At 36.6% G+C, this 23,722-nt stretch overlaps 1 protein-coding gene across 4 annotated transcripts in view; it reads left to right on the forward strand.

The window, feature by feature from the left end:
• The first annotated feature begins 373 nt into the window (after positions 1-373).
• Positions 374-23,722, forward strand: part of LOC137618743 (uncharacterized) — a 54,225-nt gene continuing 30,876 nt past the window's right edge. For 2 of the 4 annotated variants that reach the window (XR_011039836.1, XM_068348918.1), the window contains exons 1-8: positions 374-676; positions 11,287-11,389; positions 14,403-14,524; positions 15,127-15,279; positions 15,555-15,749; positions 16,094-16,289; positions 18,417-18,598; positions 19,331-19,468. Coding sequence is in view for 3 of the 4 variants with exons in the window: in XM_068348918.1 (XP_068205019.1) it covers positions 11,335-11,389; positions 14,403-14,524; positions 15,127-15,279; positions 15,555-15,749; positions 16,094-16,289; positions 18,417-18,598; positions 19,331-19,468 (1,041 nt within the window). In the remaining variant the exon portion in view is untranslated. The remainder of the gene's footprint in view (positions 677-11,286; positions 11,390-14,402; positions 14,525-15,126; positions 15,280-15,554; positions 15,750-16,093; positions 16,290-18,416; positions 18,599-19,330; positions 19,469-23,722) is intronic. The other 2 variants (XM_068348919.1, XM_068348920.1) reach the window with 2 other exon arrangements.

A 23,722-nucleotide genomic window follows, 5' to 3' on the forward strand; every position in this document is an offset into this window, starting at 1 on the left:
GAATTTTATAGCGCTGGAAGACAATCGAAGGAAGGCTGGTTTGCTCTCTCTCTCTCTCTCTCTCTCTCTCTCTCTCTCTCTCTCTCTGGGTATGGAGGTGGGCTGTGTGTGGGCAGAGAGAGAGAGAGAGAGAGGGAGAGGGAGAGGGAGAGAGAGAGACAATCCCCATTCTGAAATTAGGCCAAAGTCCCCCAGGTATGGCCAGCCGGCCCAATCAGAAAACGAGTTGATAGAAACCGCTTTCTCATTGGACGAGACAAATCCTTTGGTGATTTAACCTTGACGGGGCTAATGCACTCCCTCTCTCTCTCTCTCTCTCTCTCTCTCTCTCTCTCTCTCTCTCTCTCTCTCTCTCTCTCTCTCACTACAAAGCCAGTTGGGAACGTCATGTGGTCTAGGAGAGACGCGCGTTCGGTCCTCAGTGTGGTGCTATCGTTAAAACCTTAAGGATTTCTCTAATTAATTGTACATAATTAACATAAATGATAGGATACATTAATCCTTCGATTAACGAAGGACTCTGGAATGGTAGTGGCCGGGATAATGCTTCAGGATCAACAACACAAAGTGGAAAAAAAAAACAAAAAAAGCGAAACCTGTTGTGGAGGATTTTCTTCTCTCTCTGCAGCGTCATAATTATTTAGACATTTTCGCCGAGACTTCAATGCGTCTTTCGGTAAGCATCTGTTCCTGTCTATTCTGTCTACGGGAGTAGACGGGCTGTCTATTGGTTTATTAATTGTTTAATTGTTGCTTGAGTTGGTTTATAGTCTGTCTATTACTTTTATTACATGGTTTAAATGTCGCCTTGGTTTTTAATAGGGTTTTTTTTATAGATAAAATTAGATCATTTGGGTTTAATTTTAAATTTCTTGGTTTAATGATAATATTGAGAGAGAGAGAGAGAGAGAGAGAGAGAGAGAGAGAGAGAGAGAGAGAGAGAGAGAGAATTACATAGGGCTTCATCACCTAAACATGAAAACTATTTCTTTATAGATATTTTCCATAAATATATATATATATATATATATATATATATATATATATATATATATATATATATATATATATATATGTGTGTGTGTGTTACACATATATATATATATATATATACATATATATATATATATATACACACACACACATATATATATGTATATATATATATATATATATATATATATATATATATATATGTGTGTGTGTAACACACACACACACATATATATATATATATATATATATATATATATATATATATATATATATATATATATATATATATATATATATATATATACCAAACGAACTATAAGTCCCGGCCATTACTGTTGATAAGATTACATTGATGATTATATAACTCTCTCTCTCTCTCTCTCTCTCTCTCTCTCTCTCTCTCTCTCTCTCTCTCTCTCTTTACAAGATTAAAAGAACATATGGGCGTAAGAGTATTGTAGTTCATTGCTATATATGGGATCGTGTCAACCTACGTAATGGTTCGTGGTAAACGTATTTTTTTTATATAAAACCGTAAGATAAGCGAGGAATTTTTACTCTAGTCCCACGCTTACAATCTCTCTCTCTCTCTCTCTCTCTCTCTCTCTCTCTCTCTTTGCGCTAGACTAGTGAGAGAATTTCTAGACAATAATTGTTAATAATCTAATTTCCTGTATTTCTGAAATCAATATTTATTTAAGATGACAATATATATATTGATGACATTAACGTAGGCCTATGATTTCATATATATCTTTAATATCAATCTTGTAGGCCTAGACCTGTATTTGAAGCCATTACTGACTAGAATATTAATCGAATGTGTTAATTCTAATAGCCAGGCCTTCTCCATCATGAGGCTCAATACTACACGGTATTCTAGAAGTTTTATTCCAGCTGTGACCAAGTTGTGGAATGAACTTAATATCTGTTTTAATGTTGTTACTGCTCATGAATTATTTTATTTTAATTGTTCATTATCTACTATTTCGTTTATCTCCTTATTTCCTTTCCTCAATGGGCTATTTTTCCCTGTTGGAGCCGTTGGGCTTATAGCGTCTTGCTTTTCCAACTATTATTATTATTATTATTATTATTGTCCAGTCATCTTGTGAATCAACTAATGATTTCTCTCTCTCTCTCTCTCCTCTCTCTCTCTCTCTCTCTCTGGAAGTTAAGTATATGGGTGTGGCCAGTGGTGGTCTTACCGAAAAGGAGATAATGTGTTATTAGTGTCAAATTTACAATAGTTGTTAGAGAAAAGAGTTTTAGACACGTGGCTCTCTCTCTCTCTCTCTCTCTCTCTCTCTCTCTCTCAAACTGCTCTTTTATTTTAATGAAAAGTATAGGCAGCTAGTTTTTAGTTCTTGAGGTTAAAATTGAAAATATTTAGATTTTCATTTGATTAAATCGAAAACAAATAGGCCTAGGTTTAGATTTATAAAAGTCATATTTGTGAAGAAAATCTATTGACTCATTTTTGTAATTGAAAAAGATAAGAATTGATATTTAAGCTGTTGATTGTGTTATCTTCATAATTGTAATGTGATTACACTATCATCAGTAAGTTTTTAACCTATAGTACAGTACAATCTCTCTCTCTCTCTCTCTCTCTCTCTCTCTCTCTCTCTCGTCCATTCATCTTTCTCTTGTCCTACTTCCAGTCCGGTCCTATGCCATGTAAAGTCATAATAGGCAAATGCTGGGACACCCATATGGCAATATCCCACTCCCACATTCGTACCAAACTTGTCCGATACCAAATTAGTCAATTATGATGTGAATTAATTAATTTAATTATTAATAATTCATATATAATAAGAATTTCATTAAAAATAGATATATAATCCACACTTTACAACGAGTTAAGAATTTAAACTGTTCATTCTTTACAAGGGATGGCACCAGATATATTAAAGCAGTCACTGCCACGTTCAATCTTTGATGGGCTGAGACACCAGTGTTTTAAAATACCCATCATTTAAATATATAAAGATATGTTCAGCTTATATTAATGCAATCATATTATTTGGTAAGTTTGTCTAGGCCTATGCATTTATACATTCTAAAAGTCAATGTAGGCCTATGCATGCATTTCATAGGTCTATGCTTGAAGTTTGACTCAATTAAATGTAATTATAATCAGTTTTGGCTTGAGAAAATTGCTTATATTTGTAGGCCTAAGACTCTCTCTCTCTCTCTCTCTCTCTCTCTCTCTCTCTCTCAATTAGCAATAAAACTCATTTTTTTCAGTGTAAATTACCATATACATCTTGTGAGCTTGTCCAAACGAACTATGAACTTTCCATTCTGACATTTTAGATAAGCATATGCTCTCTCTCTCTCTCTCTCTCTCTCTCTCTCTCTCTCTCTCTCTAACCTTTTTCCTCAGGGAGGGAAAGTTATTGACTTGAAGCGACTAAGCTCGAGCTGTTTACATTAGACTTTTGAGAGAGAGAGAGAGAGAGAGAGAGAGCAGAGAGAGAGAGAGTCATTCTTCAAATTCTTAAATACCTTGAAAATAATTATTAGTTTACGGTCTCATTAGTAAACTACTAAGTGTATTACTACGATTTCTCTCTCTCTCTCTCTCTCTCTCTCTCTCTCTCTCTCCTACACACGTGCTCGCTCTTAATAGAGGGTAGCTTAATAGATATAAAAATATTTAAAATCATTCCCTTGCTTAAAGATACATTACTCTCTCTCTCTCTCTCTCTCTCTCTCTCTCTCTCTCTCTCTCGGAATGAGTTAACGACTTCCCTTCCTGTCTTCACTGCCAATAGGCAAAGGTAAAAAAACAAAAACAAATGAATAATGCGCAGTTCGTGCGCAGTCCTGTAATAATTGCGCTCAGAAGTTGAGCGCATTTGAAGATGGTTATTTGAGGAATTGGAGATCTGAACTTCATAGGCTTAGTGTTCGTAAATGTTACATTATGTATGGAAACGGAACTTTTTTTTAATATCAAATGTATAGGCCTAGGTTTTGTTATCGTAAATATATTATATTTGGTTTATTATGGATTTCTTATCAATATTTTATAAAGATTATGGTCTAGTTATTAATATTATGTCATTGATATTTATAGACGTTAATGCAGAATGTCACCATAAGTTGATGTATCAGAAATAGTTTTAGGATGATGTGATTTCTACTTATAAACACAACGCGTAATAGCTTTGAGAGAGAGAGAGAGAGAGAGAGAGAGAGAGAGAGAGAGTGTGTGTGTGTATGCTGTAAAACCGTTTGTATTTTTTCAATTTTTTTGTTTGCTATTTCTGTAATCATGTTTAACCAAGTGTGGGTTTGTTTTATAGCCCATGTGGGTGCGCTCTGACGTACCGTACTTTATTTGTTTAGAAGTGTGTGTGTTTGTGTGTATATGTATGATTCATATTTCATACACAGCAGTAATACAATAGGATAAATACACTACAGTGTAGACGTTGTATTTAAATACAGCCAAATATTTTATACATCTGTGTTATCTTAGAACATGAGCGCCAAGTGGTTATATCAATAGGCCTAAGCAGTTAACACCACAGGTTGATTAAATACCAGGTACATGGGTGAAAGTCTAAAGTCTCTCTCTCTCTCTCTCTCTCTCTCTCTCTCTCTCTCTCAGATTTTAGCCTCTATTTTAGGCCTAGTCCAATTATTAATTAATGAATGTAAAATATTGAACAAAAAAATATAAAAATTAGTTTAATATTAAGAATCTCTCTCTCTCTCTCTCTCTCTCTCTCTCTCTCTCTCTCAGGGAAAAGTAGCCCAGTGAGGAAAAGAATATATATATATATATATAGAGAGAGAGAGAGAGAGAGAGAGAGAGAGAGAGAGAGAGTAAAAAATAAGGAGTGTTACTAACCGATTGAAGCTCGGCTTAAAATTGCTTCGCAAGCAATTGTTTTTTTTTTTTCTCTCTCTCTCTCTCTCTCTCTCTCTCTCTCTCTCTCTCTCCTACACACCACCCACCGCATCTCAACCTCTCCTACCCTTTCTTCTCCTTCTTCTTCTTTTATTTGTTCTTCTTGTTCTTCTTCTTCTTCTTCTTCTTCTCCGCCTTCGTGGCCTGCTAAGTCAAGAGCATTTCGCCAATGGCTTCAGATATGGGGGGGAACAGGTTTTAGAGGGGGAGTGAGAGTGAGAGGGAGTGTCGCATACGTACAAAAGAGAGGGAAAAAAGCAGGTACAGATGCTGGGAGAGCAGAGAGATAGAGAGAGGGAGGGAGAGAAAGACTCTCCCCCCCTATAATTGTCATCTGTTTCTGATTGACAGTTGCCATTTATCGCAATGTTTCTGATTGACAGTTGCCATTTATCGCAATGTTTCTGATTGACAGTTGCCATTTATCGCAATGTTTCTGATTGACAGTTGCCATTTATCGCAATGTTTCTGATTGACAGTTGCCATTTATCGCAATGTTTCTGATTGACAGTTGCCATTTATCGCAATGTTTAATGCATTGCACGTGTAGGAATGTTGGCAACATCGGAAACAGTTTAAATGTTTTTAATGTTTTTATTTAAAACGTTTTTTGGAAATTAAATTAACATGAGAATTCTGGAATTATGTTATTATCTTTGAAGTGTTGCTTCTCATATAAAGAAGCGGTTCGTGTCTTCTTCAATGGAATGACATATTTTTAATGGGAATGAAGTGTTCTATCTCTCCAGATGAGTTGAAGGATTGAAGCGTTGCTTCTCATTTAAGGTAGTGAAGTGTTGTTTCCCATTAGAAGCGAATCGTCTTTTCTTTCTAAGGGAATGAAGTGTTTTAAATGGAAATGAAGTGTGGCTACTCTGGTTGAATTAAGGGATTGAAGTGTTGCTTCTCATTAAAAGTAGTGAAGTGTTGCTTCTCATTAAAAGTAGTGAAGTATTGTTTCCCATTAGAAGTGAAGTGTTGTGTTGAGTTGTTTCTTCGTAAAGGGAATGACGTGTTTTAAGTGGGAATGAAGTGTTGTTTCCCCGGTTGAGTTAAGTGATTGAAGTGTTGCTTCATAATGAAGGTAGCGAAGTTTTGTTTCCGATTAGAAGTGAAGTGTTGTTTTTCATTAGAGGGATTGAAGTATTGTTTCTCCTTGAAGAGAATGAAGTGTTGTCTCCCTGTTGAGTTAAGGGGGATGAAGCGTTTCTCAGAACAAGTGTTGCTCTCATTAGAAGTGAAGTGTTGTTTCTCATTAGAAGAAGTGAGATGTTTCTCATTGAAGGTAGTGAAGTGTTGTTTCTCCTTAGAATTGAAGTGTTAGAAGTAGTGGGGTTTTGTTTCTCATTGGAATAAGTGAAGTGTTGTTTCTCATAAGAAGAAAGTGTTGTTTCTCATTACAGATAGTGAAGTGTTGTTTCTCTTAATAAATTAGGGTTGGTTCTCAGATGAAGTGAAGTGTTGTTTCTCATTAGAGGAACTGAAGTGTTGTTTCTCATTAGTAAAAGCTGAGTGTTGTTATTCGATGTGTTGTTTATCTCATGGAAGTGAAGTGTTGTTACTCATAAGAGGGAATGAAATCTTTTCTTGTGAAGGGAGTGAAGTGTTGTTGCATCAGAAGTGAAGTGTTGTTTCTCAATTGAAGTAAAGTGTTGTTTCTCCTTAAGGGGAATGAAGTGTGGTTTCTCATTAGAGTGAGTGAAGTGTTGTTTCTCATTAAGGGTGAGTGAAGTGTTTTTTCTCATAAGTAAGTGCTGTTTTGCCTTAAAGGAAATGAAGTGTTGTTTTATCATTAAAGGGAGTGAAGTGTTGTTTCTCATTACAAGAAGTGAAATATTGTTTCTCAATAAAAAAGAATGGATTTTTTTATTAAAAGTGAAGTGTTGATTCTCAACTAAGGGAATGAAGTGTTTCTCATTAAAATGGAGTAAAGTGTTGTTTTATCAGTAAAGGGGGTGAAGTGTTGTTTATCATTAATTGAAGTGAAGTGTTGTTTCTCCTTAATTGAAGTAAGTGTTGTTTCTCATCAAAGGAAATGAAGTGTTTTCCCTTCAAAGGAAATAGTGTTTTTTCTCATTAATTGAAGTGTAGTTTCTCATTAAAGGGGGTGAAGTGTTTCTCATTAATTGAAACGAAGTGCTGTTTCTCACTTAAGGGAGTGAAGTGTTGTTTCTCATTTAAGGGCGTGAAGTGTTGTTTCTCATGAAGGGACTGAAGTGTTGTTTAATCGTTAAAGGAAGTGAAGTGATTTCTCATTAATTGAAGTGAAGTGTTGTTTCTCATTAAAGAAATGAAGTGTTGTTTCTCATTAAAGGAAATGAAGTGTTGTTTCTCATTAATTAAAATAGTGTTGTTTCTCATTAATTAAAATAGTGTTGTTTCTCATTAAAGGGACTGAAGTGTTATTTTATCATTAAAGGGAGTGAAGTGTTGTTTCTCATCAGAAAAAAAGCTACGTGTTGTTTCTCTGTAAGGGGAATTAAGTATTGCTTCTCATTAGCGGGAACGAAATGTTGTTTTTCCATAAAATTAGACATATTTTCAATATCAGAAAAGTCATTTAGTGTTGTTTCTCGTCTCAAGAGATGACGAAGGAAGTAGGATGATTGTGGGAGTTGAAGAGGAAGTGGTGGACTTGAAGGAGGGAGAGAGAGGTTAAAGTTAAACCCTGCTGCTAAGACAACCCCCCCCCCCTCTCTCTCTCTCTCTCTCTCTCTCTCTCTCTCTCTCTCTCTCTCTCTCTCTCTCTCTCTCTCTCTCTTTATGCATTCTAACTGCAGAGTACAATAGGCGCATGGCGGGCGTGACGTGTTTAATTAATATGTTTAACAGCAGCACCTGATTGCACCGAATTCCACGTGGAAGAGTCTCTCTCTCTCTCTCTCTCTCTCTCTCTCTCTCTCTCTCTCTCTCTCTCTCTCTCTCTCTAACTGTCAAATGAGCGACTGATACTTGTCTCGGGGCTACAGCTGTGCAGTAATTATCAAACGAGAAACTACTGTAAGCTTCTTATTCTTTTAAAATCACTGTAAACATTGAGTTTCAAACGAGAAACTACAGTTATATTACAGGTGTCAAATAGAACGTATTGTAGTGCTGTAGGTGTAGTGTCAAAGGAACATATGACACAGGTGTAGTTTGAAGCCTCAGTGGAAAGCTGTTATATAGTCCCATAGGTGTCAAACGAGATTTTATTGTAGTGTCATAAGTGTCAAACGAGATTTTATTGTAGTGTCATAAGTGTCAAACGAGATTTTATTGTAGTGTCATAAGTGTCAAACGAGAAACTAACATCAGATCTCTGTCAACAAATAGAAAATATAGACCTTTGATCTATAATTCTGAGATAAGTCTGTTACCAGCCGACTACGAGTTCATATGTCCTCAAACCAGTCTCTCTCTCTCTCTCTCTCTCTCTCTCTCTCTCTCTCTCTCTCCTCTCTCTCTCTCTCTCTCTCTCTCTCCAACGCACAAAGGTTAGAAACCCGCATATGTTATATAAACTGTACATATTTTTCTTTTAGTGGCACAAAAATATTATTATTATTGTTATTGTTGTTGTTGTTTGTTTAAGAATTCCTTCGTAAACAGACGAATAATATTACATTTCGTATATTGGGAAGGACTTCATCCCAAGGACGCATCACACAAAGAATACGTGCAGGACGTAATGTCCTTAGATAAGAGATTCTTATCTTTGTCTCCTTCACACACACACACACACACACTATATATATATATATATATATATATATATATATATATATATATATATATATATATATATATATATATATATATATATATATATATTATATATATATATATATATGATAATATATATATATATATATATATATATATATATATATATATATATATATATATATATATAAAGTCTTACCTTATAGATTTGCAAAAAACGTCTACCTGTATTTAATACCTGGCTTTAGGAGTCCATATTTTGAAGAACTTATAATCGCGAATATAAATCCCTTTTAATTTGCAAGAATAACATTCATTGGTGAATTTCCCACCTGTCTTTATACTGTACAAAGGCCATATTTTGAAGAACTTATAATCGCGAATATAAATCCCTTTTAATTTGCAAGAATAACGCAAAAGAGCATTTGACGTTTTTTACAAAGTCCATATTTGAAGAACTTATTTTCGCGAATATAAAGTCCTTTTAATTCACGAGAATTACTCAATAGTACATTTGACATCTTTTCTTAGAGTCCATATTTTGAAGAACTTATTTTCCGCGAATATGAATTCCTCTTAATTTGCAAGAATAACGCAAGAGGCAAGTCTTGACATACCTTCTGTAATTAGTAAATTATTCCCCCTCCCTAAGGAGATGTTAAGACCCAAAGGGTTCAAGTTAATTGGTGTTAATTACCAAATTAACTGCGAAAAATGGCGCAGTGTCATCTGGGAGTTGGCAAACAAGATGTGAAAGTTGCCATGTCGTTATTTTTCTTTATTTTTTATTTGGTTTCAAAACATTTTGAATATATTTCTGCATTTATTTAATAGTTTTTTTTTTATTATATATTCGATGTGTATATGATAATATATATGTATTCTCCATGACTATAGGAATATATACGTATTCTATACGTTATATATATAGATTTTAGATCTAAAATACTTCTCGGGAAGCTGCAGTTCGGATTTTGGGGTCAAAGGTCGGGTGAAAATTTCCCTGGGGTCATGTGATAGGTCAGTTTAGGATGATTGCGTGTGTTTATAATCTCGTTTTGGTTCGGGGAGAGAGAGAGAGAGAGAGAGAGAGAGAGAGAGAGAGAGGAGAGAGAGAGAGAGAGAGAGAGAGACTACCGTTTTCATATTAGACCTATGTATTATCTCAATATTCTAAAATCAATAGTTTATACATAGTTTATTTCAATCATTATGGTGTTTATTTAATTCTCATTGTGACTAATTATCATTCATTATCATTCTCTTATTCCTTTTTTCTTCTTTTCCTCCCCAAAAATGGGAAGAATATTATTAAGTTCCCAGATGCTCCAACCTCATCAAACTTGGCCAACCTTAGTTCTCAGATCGTAAATGAATAATGCATATTATTACTTAATTATAAATACTTAATTATGATTCTCACGGCGCAAAAGCGCATTTATCTTATTTACTGCGCCTAAAGAATATATATAAAAAAGAGACAATAGGATAATAAGGACTCCCCAAGGTCTTTTGCTTGTGGCTTATTTATAAACCTGTTATCGAGCGGAGTCCCCCTCGTGATTAGGTATACATTTGCATATTGGGTCATTAGGAAACACTCACACATACACAGATACACATACGTACACACAAACACACATACACACACATACAGTCACAGACCCTGAATTCTGTACAGTGGAAATCATTAGTCTTGGGTGGAATGAATATTTATACGTTTTACAGGAGGGTTTAATATATATACACTATATATACACAATTGGTGTATATTTACATTTTATATTAAAGGAAATTTATGTGTATATTACAATATTAAATAATAAAAAGATATTATCACAAATGAGAAATGTCAAATTAGGCCTATGGTGTAATAAATGTAATAAAAATTACTGTAAATATACACACATGGTGTATATTTACATTTTAATGAAAGGAAATTTATGTGTATATTACAATATTAAAGAGACATTATCACAAATGAGAAATGTCAAATTATGCCTATGGTGTAATAAATGTAATAAAAATTACTGTAAATATACACAATTAGTGTATATTTACATTTTATATTAAAGGAAATTTATGTGTATATTACAATATTAAAGAGACATTATCACAAATGAGAAATGTCAAATTAGTCCTATGGTGTAATAAATGTAATAAAAATTACTGTAAATATACACACATGGTGTATATTTACATTTTATATTAAAGGAAATTTATGTGTATATTACAATATTAAAAGAGATATTATCACAAATGAGAAATGTCAAATTATGCCTATGGTGTAATGAATGTAATAAAAATTACTGTAAATATACACACGTGGTGTATATTTACGTATTATATTAAAGGATATTTATATTTGTGTATATTACAATAATAAAAAGACTATCGCAAATGAGAAATGTCAAATTAGGCCTATGGTGTAATAAATGTAATAAAAATGACTAAATATACACACATGGTGTATATTTACATTTTATATTAAAGGATATTTATATATGTGTATATTACAATAATAAAGAGACATTATCACAAATGAGAAATGTCAAATTAGGCCTATGTTGTAATAAATGTAAAAAAATATAATATAGGCTTACAATGTAATAAATACAGGGAAAATATTAATATATATTTTATTTTCTTCCTTCCAGATGGTTGTAAATATCTATTATAAGGAAATTTAAGCAAATAAAATCATCATGAAGAACAATACTAACGCAGCCGAATATTTCCGGAGCCTCTCTCCCCTCAAAGGTGAGTTTTTGTGGTGTTTCTCTTATTAATGATGATGTTTCCGTGTGTTGTAAGGTTTCTCCTTGTGGGATTATGTTGTGTTTCTTATTGTGGTTTTTGTGTTGTCTACATTGTTTGTATGTAATGTTTTTCTATGTGGAATTAGGTAGTGTTTCTTTTTTTTTGTAGTGTTCCTCTCGTGTTTTTTTTAATATTTCTTTTGTTTTAGTTTTTCTTTTTGTGTTGTTTCTCATTTTTGGTTACTTGTAGTTTTACATTTTAGTGTTTCCCTTTTTTATGCTTGTAGTATTACACTCTTGTGTTTCTTTTTGTGATGTTTTTTTATGGTTATAGTTTTACACTTGTGTTTCTCTATTTGTTGTTTCTCTCTTTTGGATGGTTGTAGTTTTACACTTTAATGTTTCACTTTTAGGGTTTTTTCTCTCCTTTGGGTGGTTGTAGTTTTACACTAGTGTTTCTCTCTTTTGGATGGTTGTAGTTTTAAATTTTGATGTTTCTCTCTTTTGGATGGTTGTAGTTTTACATTTTGGTGTTTCTCTTTAGCGTTGTTTCTCTTTTGGATGGTTGTAGTTTTAAATTTTGATGTTTCTCTCTTTTGGATGGTTGTAGTTTTACATTTTGGTGTTTCTCTTTAGCGTTGTTTCTCTTTTGGATGGTTGTAGTTTTAAATTTTGATGTTTCTCTCTTTTGGATGGTTGTAGTTTTACATTTTGGTGTTTCTCTTTAGCGTTGTTTCTCTTTTGGATGGTTGTAGTTTTACATTTTGGTGTTTCTCTTTAGCGTTGTTTCTCTTTTGGATGGTTGTAGTTTGACACTTTAGTAGTGTATCTCTTTTGGATGGTTGTAGTTTGACACTTTAGTAGTGTATTTCTTTTGGATGGTTGTAGTTTGACACTTTAGTAGTGTATCTCTTTTGGATGGTTGTAGTTTGACACTTTAGTAGTGTATCTTTTTTGGATGGTTGTAGTTTGACACTTTAGTAGTGTATCTCTTTTGGATGGTTGTAGTTTGACACTTTAGTAGTGTATCTCTTTTGGATGGTTATAGTTTGACACTTTAGTAGTGTATCTCTTTTGGATGGTTGTAGTTTGACACACTTCTGTTGTTGCTGTTTCACAATGAATTGTAGCGTTTCTATTTGTTTTTAGTATTTATTCATGATTCTGCGTTGTTTCGCCATGTGGCTTGCAGTGTCTCTTTGTATGAATTCTAGTAATGTTTCTCTCAGTGCTTCAGAGATATTATAATGTATCTATATAATTTAAGACATACCTGGCTGTGATTCCCTAAGGGTTCATAGTGTTTACAGTCCACCTCATGTGATGTCCTGTAGGCATTACTGAAAGATCTTTTCAGGCATCGTTTAGACCCATAGCTGAACCCACTTTATTGTCTTCTACATTACTACATTCAGGCTTCCTTTACTTTGCTGAATGAACCTCCCGGACCTTGTGGGCCGCATTCCATGCGTGTTGTAGTAACTAAATCATATTATTAAAAATATTTCTGTATAAATATTTTATTGTTTTTCATATTCCTTATATACTTTTTTACACTTTAAAAATTCACTTATATAATTTTAACTTACTTGGCATAAATATACTTTTCTTATTTATATGATTTGATTATATTTTTAATAATTTTAAGTTTATTAAAATATTTTTATTATTGATTTAAAATCATTTTGATTTCTTAATTTATGTACTTCAATTCATTTTCTGCCTCTTGTGATGATAATGGTGACGTATTAGTAGTAATATACTATAGTCAATTTTTTTTCAGCGAGGCAGATTTGCACCGACTCGCAGGGGTGCCCTTTAAGCTCGGAAAAGTTTCCTGATCGCTGATTGGTTGGACAAGATAATTCTAACCAATCAGCGATCAGGAAACTTTTCCGAGCTAAAAGGGCACCGCTGCGAGTCGGTGCAAATCTGCTTCGCTAAAAGAAATTGACTATAGTATATTAGTTTTGCTGTTAATTAGTGTAACTTGTAGAATTTTATAAGCCTCCTTCATTTAAGTAAACAATAATAGTAATAATAATAATAATAATAATGAATAATGATATTATTATTATTATTATCAATAAAAATAATAATATTATTATTATTATCAATAAAAATAATAATATTATTATTATTATCAATAATAATAATAATAATAATGAATAATAATATTGTTATTATTATTATTGTTGTTGATGTTGTTAATAGCATTTAGGTTATCATCTAGTTTTGAATAGTTCACTAACAAATTACAGTATCATTAGTTCAATTTTCTTTAATAGATTTTGAAAAAAAAAAAGACTAATCCCAAATTAACATTTTTTTATATGCTTCTAATTAACTAAAGATAATTCACTAATAAATGGATTCTTAATTCAATTATATTTATCCATTTTGTTATTTATTACCATTAAATTATTTTCCTGTACTGTCAAAAATTAACAATTTTATCATCAGTCTTCTAATTAATAAAAATAATCAAAAATAAAATGGAATAATAAAGTTTAATTTATATATTTTATTTATTAAAATTAAAATATTTTCTGTTACGGTCGAAAATCAGCTAATCATAAAATTAACAATATTTTTATCAAAATTATAATTAATCAAAGAAAATTCACTAATTAAGATTATTAAATAGTTTAATTAATATATTTTATTTATTTATTAAAATTAAAATATTTTCTGGTACTGTCGAAAATCGACTAATCCTAAAATTAACAATTTTCTTAAACTAATAATCTTTCAAAGAAAAAATCACTAATAAATAGATTAATAGTTTAATATATTTATTTTCTTAAAAAAATTGACTAATGATAATTTGTTTAATTAATATATTTATTTGTTTACTTATTTATTCATTCTTGCAGCGGGTAAAGGGATGAGTTTTGTGAAACTTACCAGTACGTCCTTTGGGGGTAAAAGGGTTAATAAAAAATTCACTAATAAACTAGAATGATAATTAGTTTATATTTATTTGTTTACTTATTTAGTTGTTATTCTTGCAGCAGATGGTGGGACCATGCACGACTCCCGTGCGCATAACGGCCGGTCGGGGCGGTGTCACTGTTGTCCCTACGGGTACCACATTGACCTTGATTTTGTCAGATACTGTGATATGTTGACGCAGGTGAGACATTTATTCATTTATATAATTATTTTATATTGAATAAACATTTGCTAGTTTTAGATACTTAATTAATAGTACAGTACATAGGTCTAGTTTAAAATTTGAGTGTCATTATGAAGTTGGTTAGATTTTACGTTAATTCGGGGATTTTATTATTAATGTCGTTAATGTTTTTTAAAAATTAAATTTCAATTATGATTTAATATTTTTTTTCAGAAAATTCTAATTTTGATATAACAATTTAATCTAATTTTTAATATATCATAGGCCTACTTAAACTCTACAGCCATAAAATTTTATATTTTTACAATATTTATTGCCATGATTAGCTAAGCTGTACTAGTCATGGCAACCCATAACTTGGTTGGCTTGCTGTCAGCAATCAGACGAAAATCCCCCATAATCACCAATCCGCACCATCCAGTGTGATTACGAAAACTGGCCAAACCTCAAACATAAATAAGGACATGTCTGAAGCCTTTGTTCTGCAGTGGACTTGAAACGGCCGCATTTGTTGTTGTTTTAGAAGAGGGTTTATCATAATTACATAATAAATACAGATAAACTGTTGTAGTTACTTTTATCATTATTATTATCTCCAGGGATCGAAGAACGACAGCCCAACCCTGCGCCAACTGAAAAAATTGAAAAGAGCGCGGCGCAGACAGACCAAGTCCATGGAGGTGCTCCTAGGCCTATCTTCCGGCAAGGAGAACGAGATTCCCGAACTACAGAACCAGGAGAGACTAGAAATAGTAGGCTACGAGGATTTTATGTTTTTTTTATTTTTCGAGCTTTATATAATATTGGTGTTTTCGAAGAATGGGTCATTTAGAATAATATTTTATTTCCCTCTTAATTCAGTAACCACTGTCTATTGCTCCCTTGTCTTAGCTTGCCTTATTTCATTCCTTTTAAGCTTATATAAATCAAAAAGGCTCTTTTTTTAAAACAATCGATAATTATGTTTTATTGATCTATAATTACGTGAAGGTAAATCTTGACATCTATACATCCGTCTCTTTCAAAGATCGAAGAGCCGTCGAAGAACGAATCGCCTTCGGGCCTCCACAACGTCCCGCCCAAAATTCGGAGAACCCACTCCTGGCGGGAGAAGACGCCTCCCCCTCTCCCCCTGAGGCAGTGCAACAACCTGAGAAGAACGCTTCATCCAGAAATCACGACACATTCCAGCTCGGATCTCAACGCCAGCGAGGCGCTACAGGTGAGAAGCGGGGTCAGGTTAGTCGTAGGTCATGAAAGTGGAGATGACCCAGGTTATAAGACGATTATTAAAAAAAGTATTCGGGTCTGACGAACAATACCGTACCCATAATCAATCTTGACGCATCGGTGAGAAGTTCCAGAAGATTTATACAGTATATTGAGATATATTTTGATTAGTTTTTCTTTGAAGATTGTCACTAAAAATAAACACTACTGTATTTACTATTTTTTTATTTAGATTAGATACTTCACATACGCAGGGTTTGTCGTTTAGAAAAGATAAAGATTTGTCTTAAATTTCTCTCACGATATATTTTTCAATTCACGTTCTCGCATCGACAGGAAGCCGTCCTAGACTTCGAGGAAATGCTCGAGAACTCTCAGGAGGGACGCCCCCACAAGAACCGCTCGGAAACCCTCCCCTCGGATCTATCCTCGTACAGCAGTACGTCGCACCACAGCCTGTACGCTCAACACCACCACTTGAGCCCGAAGCTGGGCTCTAGTCTTGCACGTTCGCATTCACTTCCTAGGCAGAGTAAGTGCTCGGGAGGAGGAATGATACCTTGCTATACAGTGATCCCTCGCTACTTCGCGGTTCGACTATCGCGGATTTTTTTCATAACGCATGTATATACATATATCGCGGATTTTCCGGAAATTTCGAAAATACCGCGATGTGACCGATGGTGCGAGATTGGAGAAAGTAAGGAAAATTGAATCATGATTGATTTTCAATATAAATGAAACTTTGAGGAGCAACAAAGATAGAGAGATAGAGAGAGGTAAGGAATGGGAGGTTGTGAAAAGTAGCCCACAGAGAGAGAGAGAGAGAGAGAGAGAGAGAGAGAGAGAGAGAGAGTGTTGTTTTAAATGTAATAAACAAAAAAAATTTGATAGGTTATAACACATTGGTGTTTATGTAATATCAACTGTATAGACGGTTTGAATAAGTTAAGAGTATAAACGATACTTTGTTAGTGTATTCATACGCTCTCAAGAGTGGCAGCTAGACGTCAGCTGATCTGATCACAGCCAAAAGTAAAACAAAAAGAAGTCAACAATACTCGATTTTTAAAACACACCCGAAATTTAAAAACAAAAGAACACGCTTTCTTAATGTGCAATTAACTATTTAAAGAGTAGCAATTTTCTAGAATAAAATTGTTTCCCAAAAAATAGTGGTTTGCTGATGAAATCGGATGCTGTATTTTTAGCAATGATTGAAATGGATGTAAACTCGGCATAATTTTTTCGTTTCGTATTTAATTGACACTAAGAAAACTAATTTTAGTTTCTTTATCTATATGTAAGTATTGTATAACACAAAGAGAGAGAGAGAGAGAGAGAGAGAGAGAGAGAGAGAGAGAGAGAGAGAATGAATCAGCTGTTGTAATCGAATGCCGTTTTTTTGTTTCGTGAGAATTTCATCGCCACGACTAACAACAACATACTGTACTGAACTTTACAGTATCATACAGACTACTGTAATATGATAAAATAAAATATTTGAAATAACCTATTTTATATGAAATGGGGCTATTTTTTTGTTTAAAATTTACATTTACGTACGTAAAACAACTCTCTCTCTCTCTCTCTCTCTCTCTCTCTCTTAAATTGTTTTCCTGCTTTGCTACGTATGTATGATTTTATATAGATATGGTAAATAATATTTGTAATAACATATTTTCTAAAAGCTTTTACTGTAATATCATTATTTATCACTTTCATCATGCGCGTTAAATGCCTTCGTTTGTTTATTACGATCGAAGATGGAGCGTACTTTATGACGCCGCCGTTTCAGGCGGCGTCATAAAGAAAAACATTTCATTTGGAAGTCCTAAGAAAAATTAAGTAAAACATTGGTAATAACAAAATCAACATACTGTATAATCAATATAATCGATGCAAAAACTAACCTATACACAGATGTGTACACTAAATGCGTTTGTTTCTTCATTATGATCAGAGATAAACGTAAACAAAACATTGGTTGCCATTTTTTATCGTGCTTTTTGGCGTGTTTAGGAAACGCATGATATAAAATCGCCTTTAATATTTGTGCCTGTTTTAGTTTAGGGTACTGTAGTACATGCATCAAGTGTTCTGTACATTAAAGGGTAGTTTGTTAACAGTACTATGTACAAGGGAGGTTTTAAAAGTCTGAATATACATGTTAAATAAATACGTAAATATGGTGTAACTACTTCGCGGATTTTCACCTATTGCGGTCGGGTCTGGAACCTATCTACCGCAATAAACGAGGGATCACTGTAACTCTTTTCATGCTGACGATACTGTTGAAGTAATTGTCTTTTGAAAAGAGCGATGAAATTGATATACAGTATTATAATTTTGATTTAATGGCAACTTCTTGTATTGGGAACTAGAATGTTTTAGAGGAAAATTCAAAGATATATTGTCATTCTGTTAATCTATATGCATGTACAACCTTTATCCTTGCTGAAAAATGCACTCTAAACTGCTGTACAGTACATACTGTAGCCTCCTGGCTAGTACAGAGGTAGCGTGTTTGCCTAGCTTTCCCGTGGCGGTAGATCGATCCCCGTCTGGGAGAGTGAGTTTAAGCTTTTTATTGGGGAGGCCACTGCTGTGGTTGGCCTCAATCTAAAAGCTACATCTGTCCTTACGTTTGTCATTCCAGTGCTCGACGAATCTCCTCTGATGCAGAGACGTCAGCGCACAAATTCCACCTCCTCGCTCTGTTCCGTCTCTTCGGCCAATGGGCTACAAAACGCGAATTCCGTCGGCGTAACCTCCAACGGGGGCCAGTCTGTTGTAATGGGATACCCGATGCCACACAACAACGTCGGAATAATACAGCAGGTAAGTGTTCTCGGGGGAGGAAGAGACTTCTCGAGGTTTTTAAAAAGAGAGGTAACGCAGTAATGTAATGTTGAATGAATCCAGTCGTTGTCGAAGGTCGTGGTCAGAATTCTCAATAACAATATCTTTACTCGTCTGGAAAACTTTACCGGAAAAAAAAAAGTTAAAAATAAAACTTTTTATATAAGTCAATTGGAATCAGTGACTTGCAATATTTTCATTTTTTCCCCGATTGTAATTACATTACGTTCCGATCTCAGTATCAGAATTGAGATCACGGTATCCCATGCGTAAAATGAATTAAAAACTCGTTACTTCGGAGGAAGTTGTTGTGTGTTACATAGTTTGAAAATTAAAGAATACTGACCATGTTCTCTTGGATTTTAATGCCTACTAAAATTATATAGCCTGCATGCGTGTGTTTAGCTTTTGTTTTTGTAGGCCTACACCGCTTTATAATGCTATAAGCTGTTTTATGTTTAAAGAAATAGAAGCCAGTTTTATTCCAGATGTATTTATCTTTCTCCAATGGAAGGATCAAATTGAATCTTAACACTCAATGTAATATCAAGATTAAAATCACAAGGTCGGGTAACTTTTTTATTTTAATTTTGTATTACAGCCACTTACTAATTTCGTAACGCAAGATCAGTAGTGGTGTTGGGGTATATGAAAAAAAAAGATTAGTTAATTGCAGAAACAAGGAGCTTTTCTAACCACGCCGCCTTTTAGCAGACAGTGCCCAATCGTCTGTCAGAGGCTTTGGCTGCTCTCAACGCCGCTCAGGGATACCCTCCGCCGACACAATCAGACATCGATGCGATGAGCATCGCTTCTGGTATGTCCGGGGTCAGCACTTCCACTTTACAGGTAGCGTATTCAAGCCCTTCTGTCGTACCTTTTCTTTATAGCCAGTGAGAAGCCTCGCTTTGACTAATGTCCTCGCTTTTAACGTTAACTGTCGCTGTGTTTTGCGTTTTCACGCTCGTTTGTAATTCTAAAGTTACAGACTCAACTATTTTGCGTACTGCAAGCGCACAGCCTCGCTTTTGACTAATGTTAGTGGTGCTTTCACTGAAGCCACGGCATATATGTACGGGTTCTTGATACCTGAGCAGTAACGGGACGGTATTTAAACGCGTACAGCTTTACCATTTATGTCTAACTAAGATATTTCTCCTTCAAAAGGTTAGCTATAAATCTTCACAGGAAGATGGGTGAAATAAACAATTATTTAGTGATTTATTAAAGGGATATAGTAATCCATTAGTTCTCCGTTCCTGGTAAAATGATTTTTAACAATATAAAGATAATATCAATTTGACTTTTTTTCAAATTTCTCATTAAGGAATCACGACACGACAATGTTATATTTAGCGTTTTAAATATCTTGCTTAAATTCTTGATCTTTGTTCTGCTGTTGCATATGCATACAGTATTTGATTATTTTCATTCATGTTGTAATTACTGTAAAACTTTCAATCTTCTTTTATTTGCCAAATGAAAAATTTATTCACAAATTAGATTTTTCAATATTAATCTTACCCGATGATCATATAGCTGTCAACTCCGTTGCCCGACAGAAATCTACGGTCGGGATACGCCAGCGATCGCTATCCAGGTGGGGGTGTACACAACAGCGCCATCTGTGAGTAGGTACTCAAGTACTTCTTGTCAACAAGAACTCAATTTTTTCCTCTGTCGTGCCGCCGGCAAGACCTACTTGGATACGCTGTTGATTCTGGAGTTGTTGTTCACGATTTGGTGATGTATTCACTCTAGAGTTTAGCCTTCGCTATTCAGGAAGCTTTATCATTAGCTTAGCAAGCTTTTGGAATTAATTTGGATTAATTGTTAACGAACTTTGCTAGATTTTGGAATTCCCCCTTGACTACTTCTAAAATTCAAGATGTCTGACCAGTCTCAAGTCCCTAAGTACAGGCAGTGTAGCGTTAGGACTTGTGCTAGGCGTCTTCCGAAGGCCTCTATAGATCCTCACACCGTTTGTTCCAATTGTAGGGGTAAATCCTGTCAATTGGAAGATCGATGTGGGGAATGCGCTGGGCTTTCGGAATTCGATTTTAACGAATTCCTTAAAAATGCATGTAGTTTAGAGAAGGAGAGAATCAGGAGGAGTTCTTCTCGCTCTGTGGATTTTTCCTCTCCCCATGCCCCTCAACCTTTTCCTTCCCCTGTGGTGGTGACTCCCGAACCTGCTACTAGTGCTCAGCCATCCATGGCGGATATGTTGCGTGCCATTCAGGCTCTCGGTGACAGAGTGGAGTCATTGGCTAATGACCGTAATCAGCTCTTGGCAGATGTCAGAGAGCTGAAAGCGAAAAGTGCAGTGGGAAGTGTTATCAGTGCTAGTGATGTGAAAAGTGTCAGTGTCAGTGTTGCGCATGAGGGTACATCTGTGCGTGCCAGTCGTCCTCCCAGTCCGGGACCTCTTGCAAGCTCCCAAGCCCAGGGGAGAAGCAATGTCGAAGGACCAAAGGGTTCGGCAGGCCTTGATCGGCGCACGGATGTATCCTCAGTTGTTGCGGACGTATCTGTCAAAGATCGTCCCATCCACAAACAGACGAATGAGCCCTTACATTCCTCGTCTGTGGAAGAAGTTTCCAGGAGGAAACGATGGACCAAGGTTTCACGACCGCTCAAACGTAAGGTCCCTTCCGAGCGAGTCCAACGGCCCAGGTGTAGCCACTGGGTCAGTTCGGACTCGCTGCAGTCATCTGATGAATGCACACCTCCCAAGAGAGGTAGAGTGGTTCCACAACAGGCTACTGCTCCGTCTGTTGTTGCTCCAACCACGGTAGACCCTAAGTGGTCCATGCTGCAGACTATGCAGTCTCAGCTTGCGGCATTCATGCAGGAGTATCATGCTGAGAAGGTTAACACTGCACCTGTTAACCTACAACCCGCCGAGGTTGTGCGCTCAGCAGATACTGCGGCTGCCTGCTCCCACACTCCACCTGTGAGAGCTCCACCACCGATGCGCAGTCCACCCTGCCAGACGCATGTTCTTGCTGCACCATCCGTTGACATGCGTGAGCTACCGCATCAGCAGTGGGAAGGTGCTGTAGAGCTGCCGGGTTCCAGCACTATGCGGCATTCTCCGCAACCCATGCGGCATGCTCCGCATACCATACAGCATGCTCCGCATACCATACAGCATGCTCCGCAACCCACCGCAGCCCCTCTCACGCACCAGCACTCTGCTTTTGTTGTTGCCAGCTCGCAGACTGACCAGCAGCGGCATGATGTTGGATCCGCAGCTACGCATGCACCCGTACTGCCGGATTCAGCCGTTCAGCTTTCTGCTCTGCCTTTGCCACTTCCTACTCAGCTTTCGGATGATGGAGTATCGGATGACGAAGCTGCACATTTGGATGAACCGCACTCTGACTTTGAAGGGCCCAAGTCTACGCCTCCCTCCTTAGACTTTCGTAAAGTCCTTGCTTTGTTCAGGGACTTGTATCCTGAGCAGTTTGTGTCTGCAACCCCTCGCTCTCCTCCCTCCGAGTTTGCTCTGGGCATGCAGTCTGCTGCGCCTGCCTTCACCAAGCTTGTTCTCGCACGATCATCTAAGAGAGCTTTGAGGGTTATGGGAGAGTGGTTGCATTCCAAGAAGCAACTGGGAAAGACTGCTTTCATCTTTCCGCCTACCAAGCTTGCTTCCAAGTCGAGCGTCTGGTATGCCACGGGAGAGGAACCCGGCTTGGGAGTTCCTGCCTCTGCCCAGGGCGACTTCTCAAGTCTGGTTGACTCTCCCCGCAGGTTGGCTATGAGACGATCGAAGATCTGCTGGTCCTTTTCTGATATGGATCATCTGTTGAAGGGAGTCTTTCGTGCCTTCGAGATCTTCAACTTCCTCGATTGGTGTTTGGGAGCCTTAAGCAGGAAGACTTCCCCTTCAGATAGGGACTCTGCCATGCTGATCATGTCTAGCATGGACAAAGCCATTCGGGATGGGTCTGGTGAACTTGCGGCTTCGTACGTGTCGGGAGTGCTCAAGAAGAGAGAACATCTTTGCTCCTTCTTATCGGCTGGTATCACTCCTTGCCAGAAGTCAGAGTTGTTGTTTGCTCCTCTCTCCAAGTGTCTGTTTCCAGAGGAGCTGATTAAGGGGATGGCTGCCTCTCTTATCCAGAAGGATACCCATGATCTGATGGCATCTTCTGCACGTAAGGCTAAAACCTTACCTTCCGTGCCTAGACCCTTCCGCCCTGCAGCAGTAGACACTCCTGCAACTAGGTTCATCCCGCCCTTTCGTGGCAGAACCTCCAGCAGAGGAGGTACCCGTGCCGACAGTCACCGTGGCAAATCCAAGAAGGGTTCCAAGTCCGCAAAAGGCAAGTTCTGACTGCCTTCCTCTCCAGACAGCAGTGGGAGCCAGACTCAAGACCTTCTGGCAAGCTTGGGAGAGCAGAGGTGCAGACGCTCAGTCTGTGAAGTGGCTAAGGGAGGGATACAGAATTCCGTTCTGCCGCAGTCCCCCTCTAGCTACATCTCCCATCAACCTCTCTCCCAACTACAAGGAGAAGGACAAGAGGCTAGCGTTGCAACAAGAGGTGTCGCTCTTGCTACAAAAGGAAGCGGTAGTCATAGTCCGGGACCATCAATCCCCGGGCTTCTACAACCGTCTCTTCCTGGTAGCGAAGAAGACAGGAGGTTGGAGACCGGTGCTGGACGTCAGTGCTCTCAATGCTTTTGTCACCAAGCAGACGTTCACGATGGAGACGACGAAGTCGGTCCTAGCAGCGGTCAGGCAGGAGGACTGGATGGTCTCGTTAGACCTGAAAGACGCGTACTTTCACGTCCCCATCCATCCAGACTCCCAACCTTTCCTAAGGTTCGTCTTTGGAAAGGTTGTGTACCAGTTCCAAGCCCTGTGCTTTGGCCTAAGCACGGCACCTCTTGTGTTTACCAGACTGATGAGGAATATTGCGAAATTCCTTCACTTGGCAGACATCAGAGCCTCCCTCTATTTGGACGACTGGCTTTTAAGAGCTCCAACAAGTCGTCGCTGTCTGGAGAATCTCAGATGGACTATGGATCTGACCAAGGAACTGGGCCTCCTGGTCAATATAGAGAAGTCCCAGCTCGTCCCATCCCAGACCA

This window comes from Palaemon carinicauda, chromosome 25 (genome assembly GCF_036898095.1).
Source record: "Palaemon carinicauda isolate YSFRI2023 chromosome 25, ASM3689809v2, whole genome shotgun sequence".
NCBI classification, from domain to species: Eukaryota; Metazoa; Arthropoda; class Malacostraca; order Decapoda; family Palaemonidae; genus Palaemon; species Palaemon carinicauda.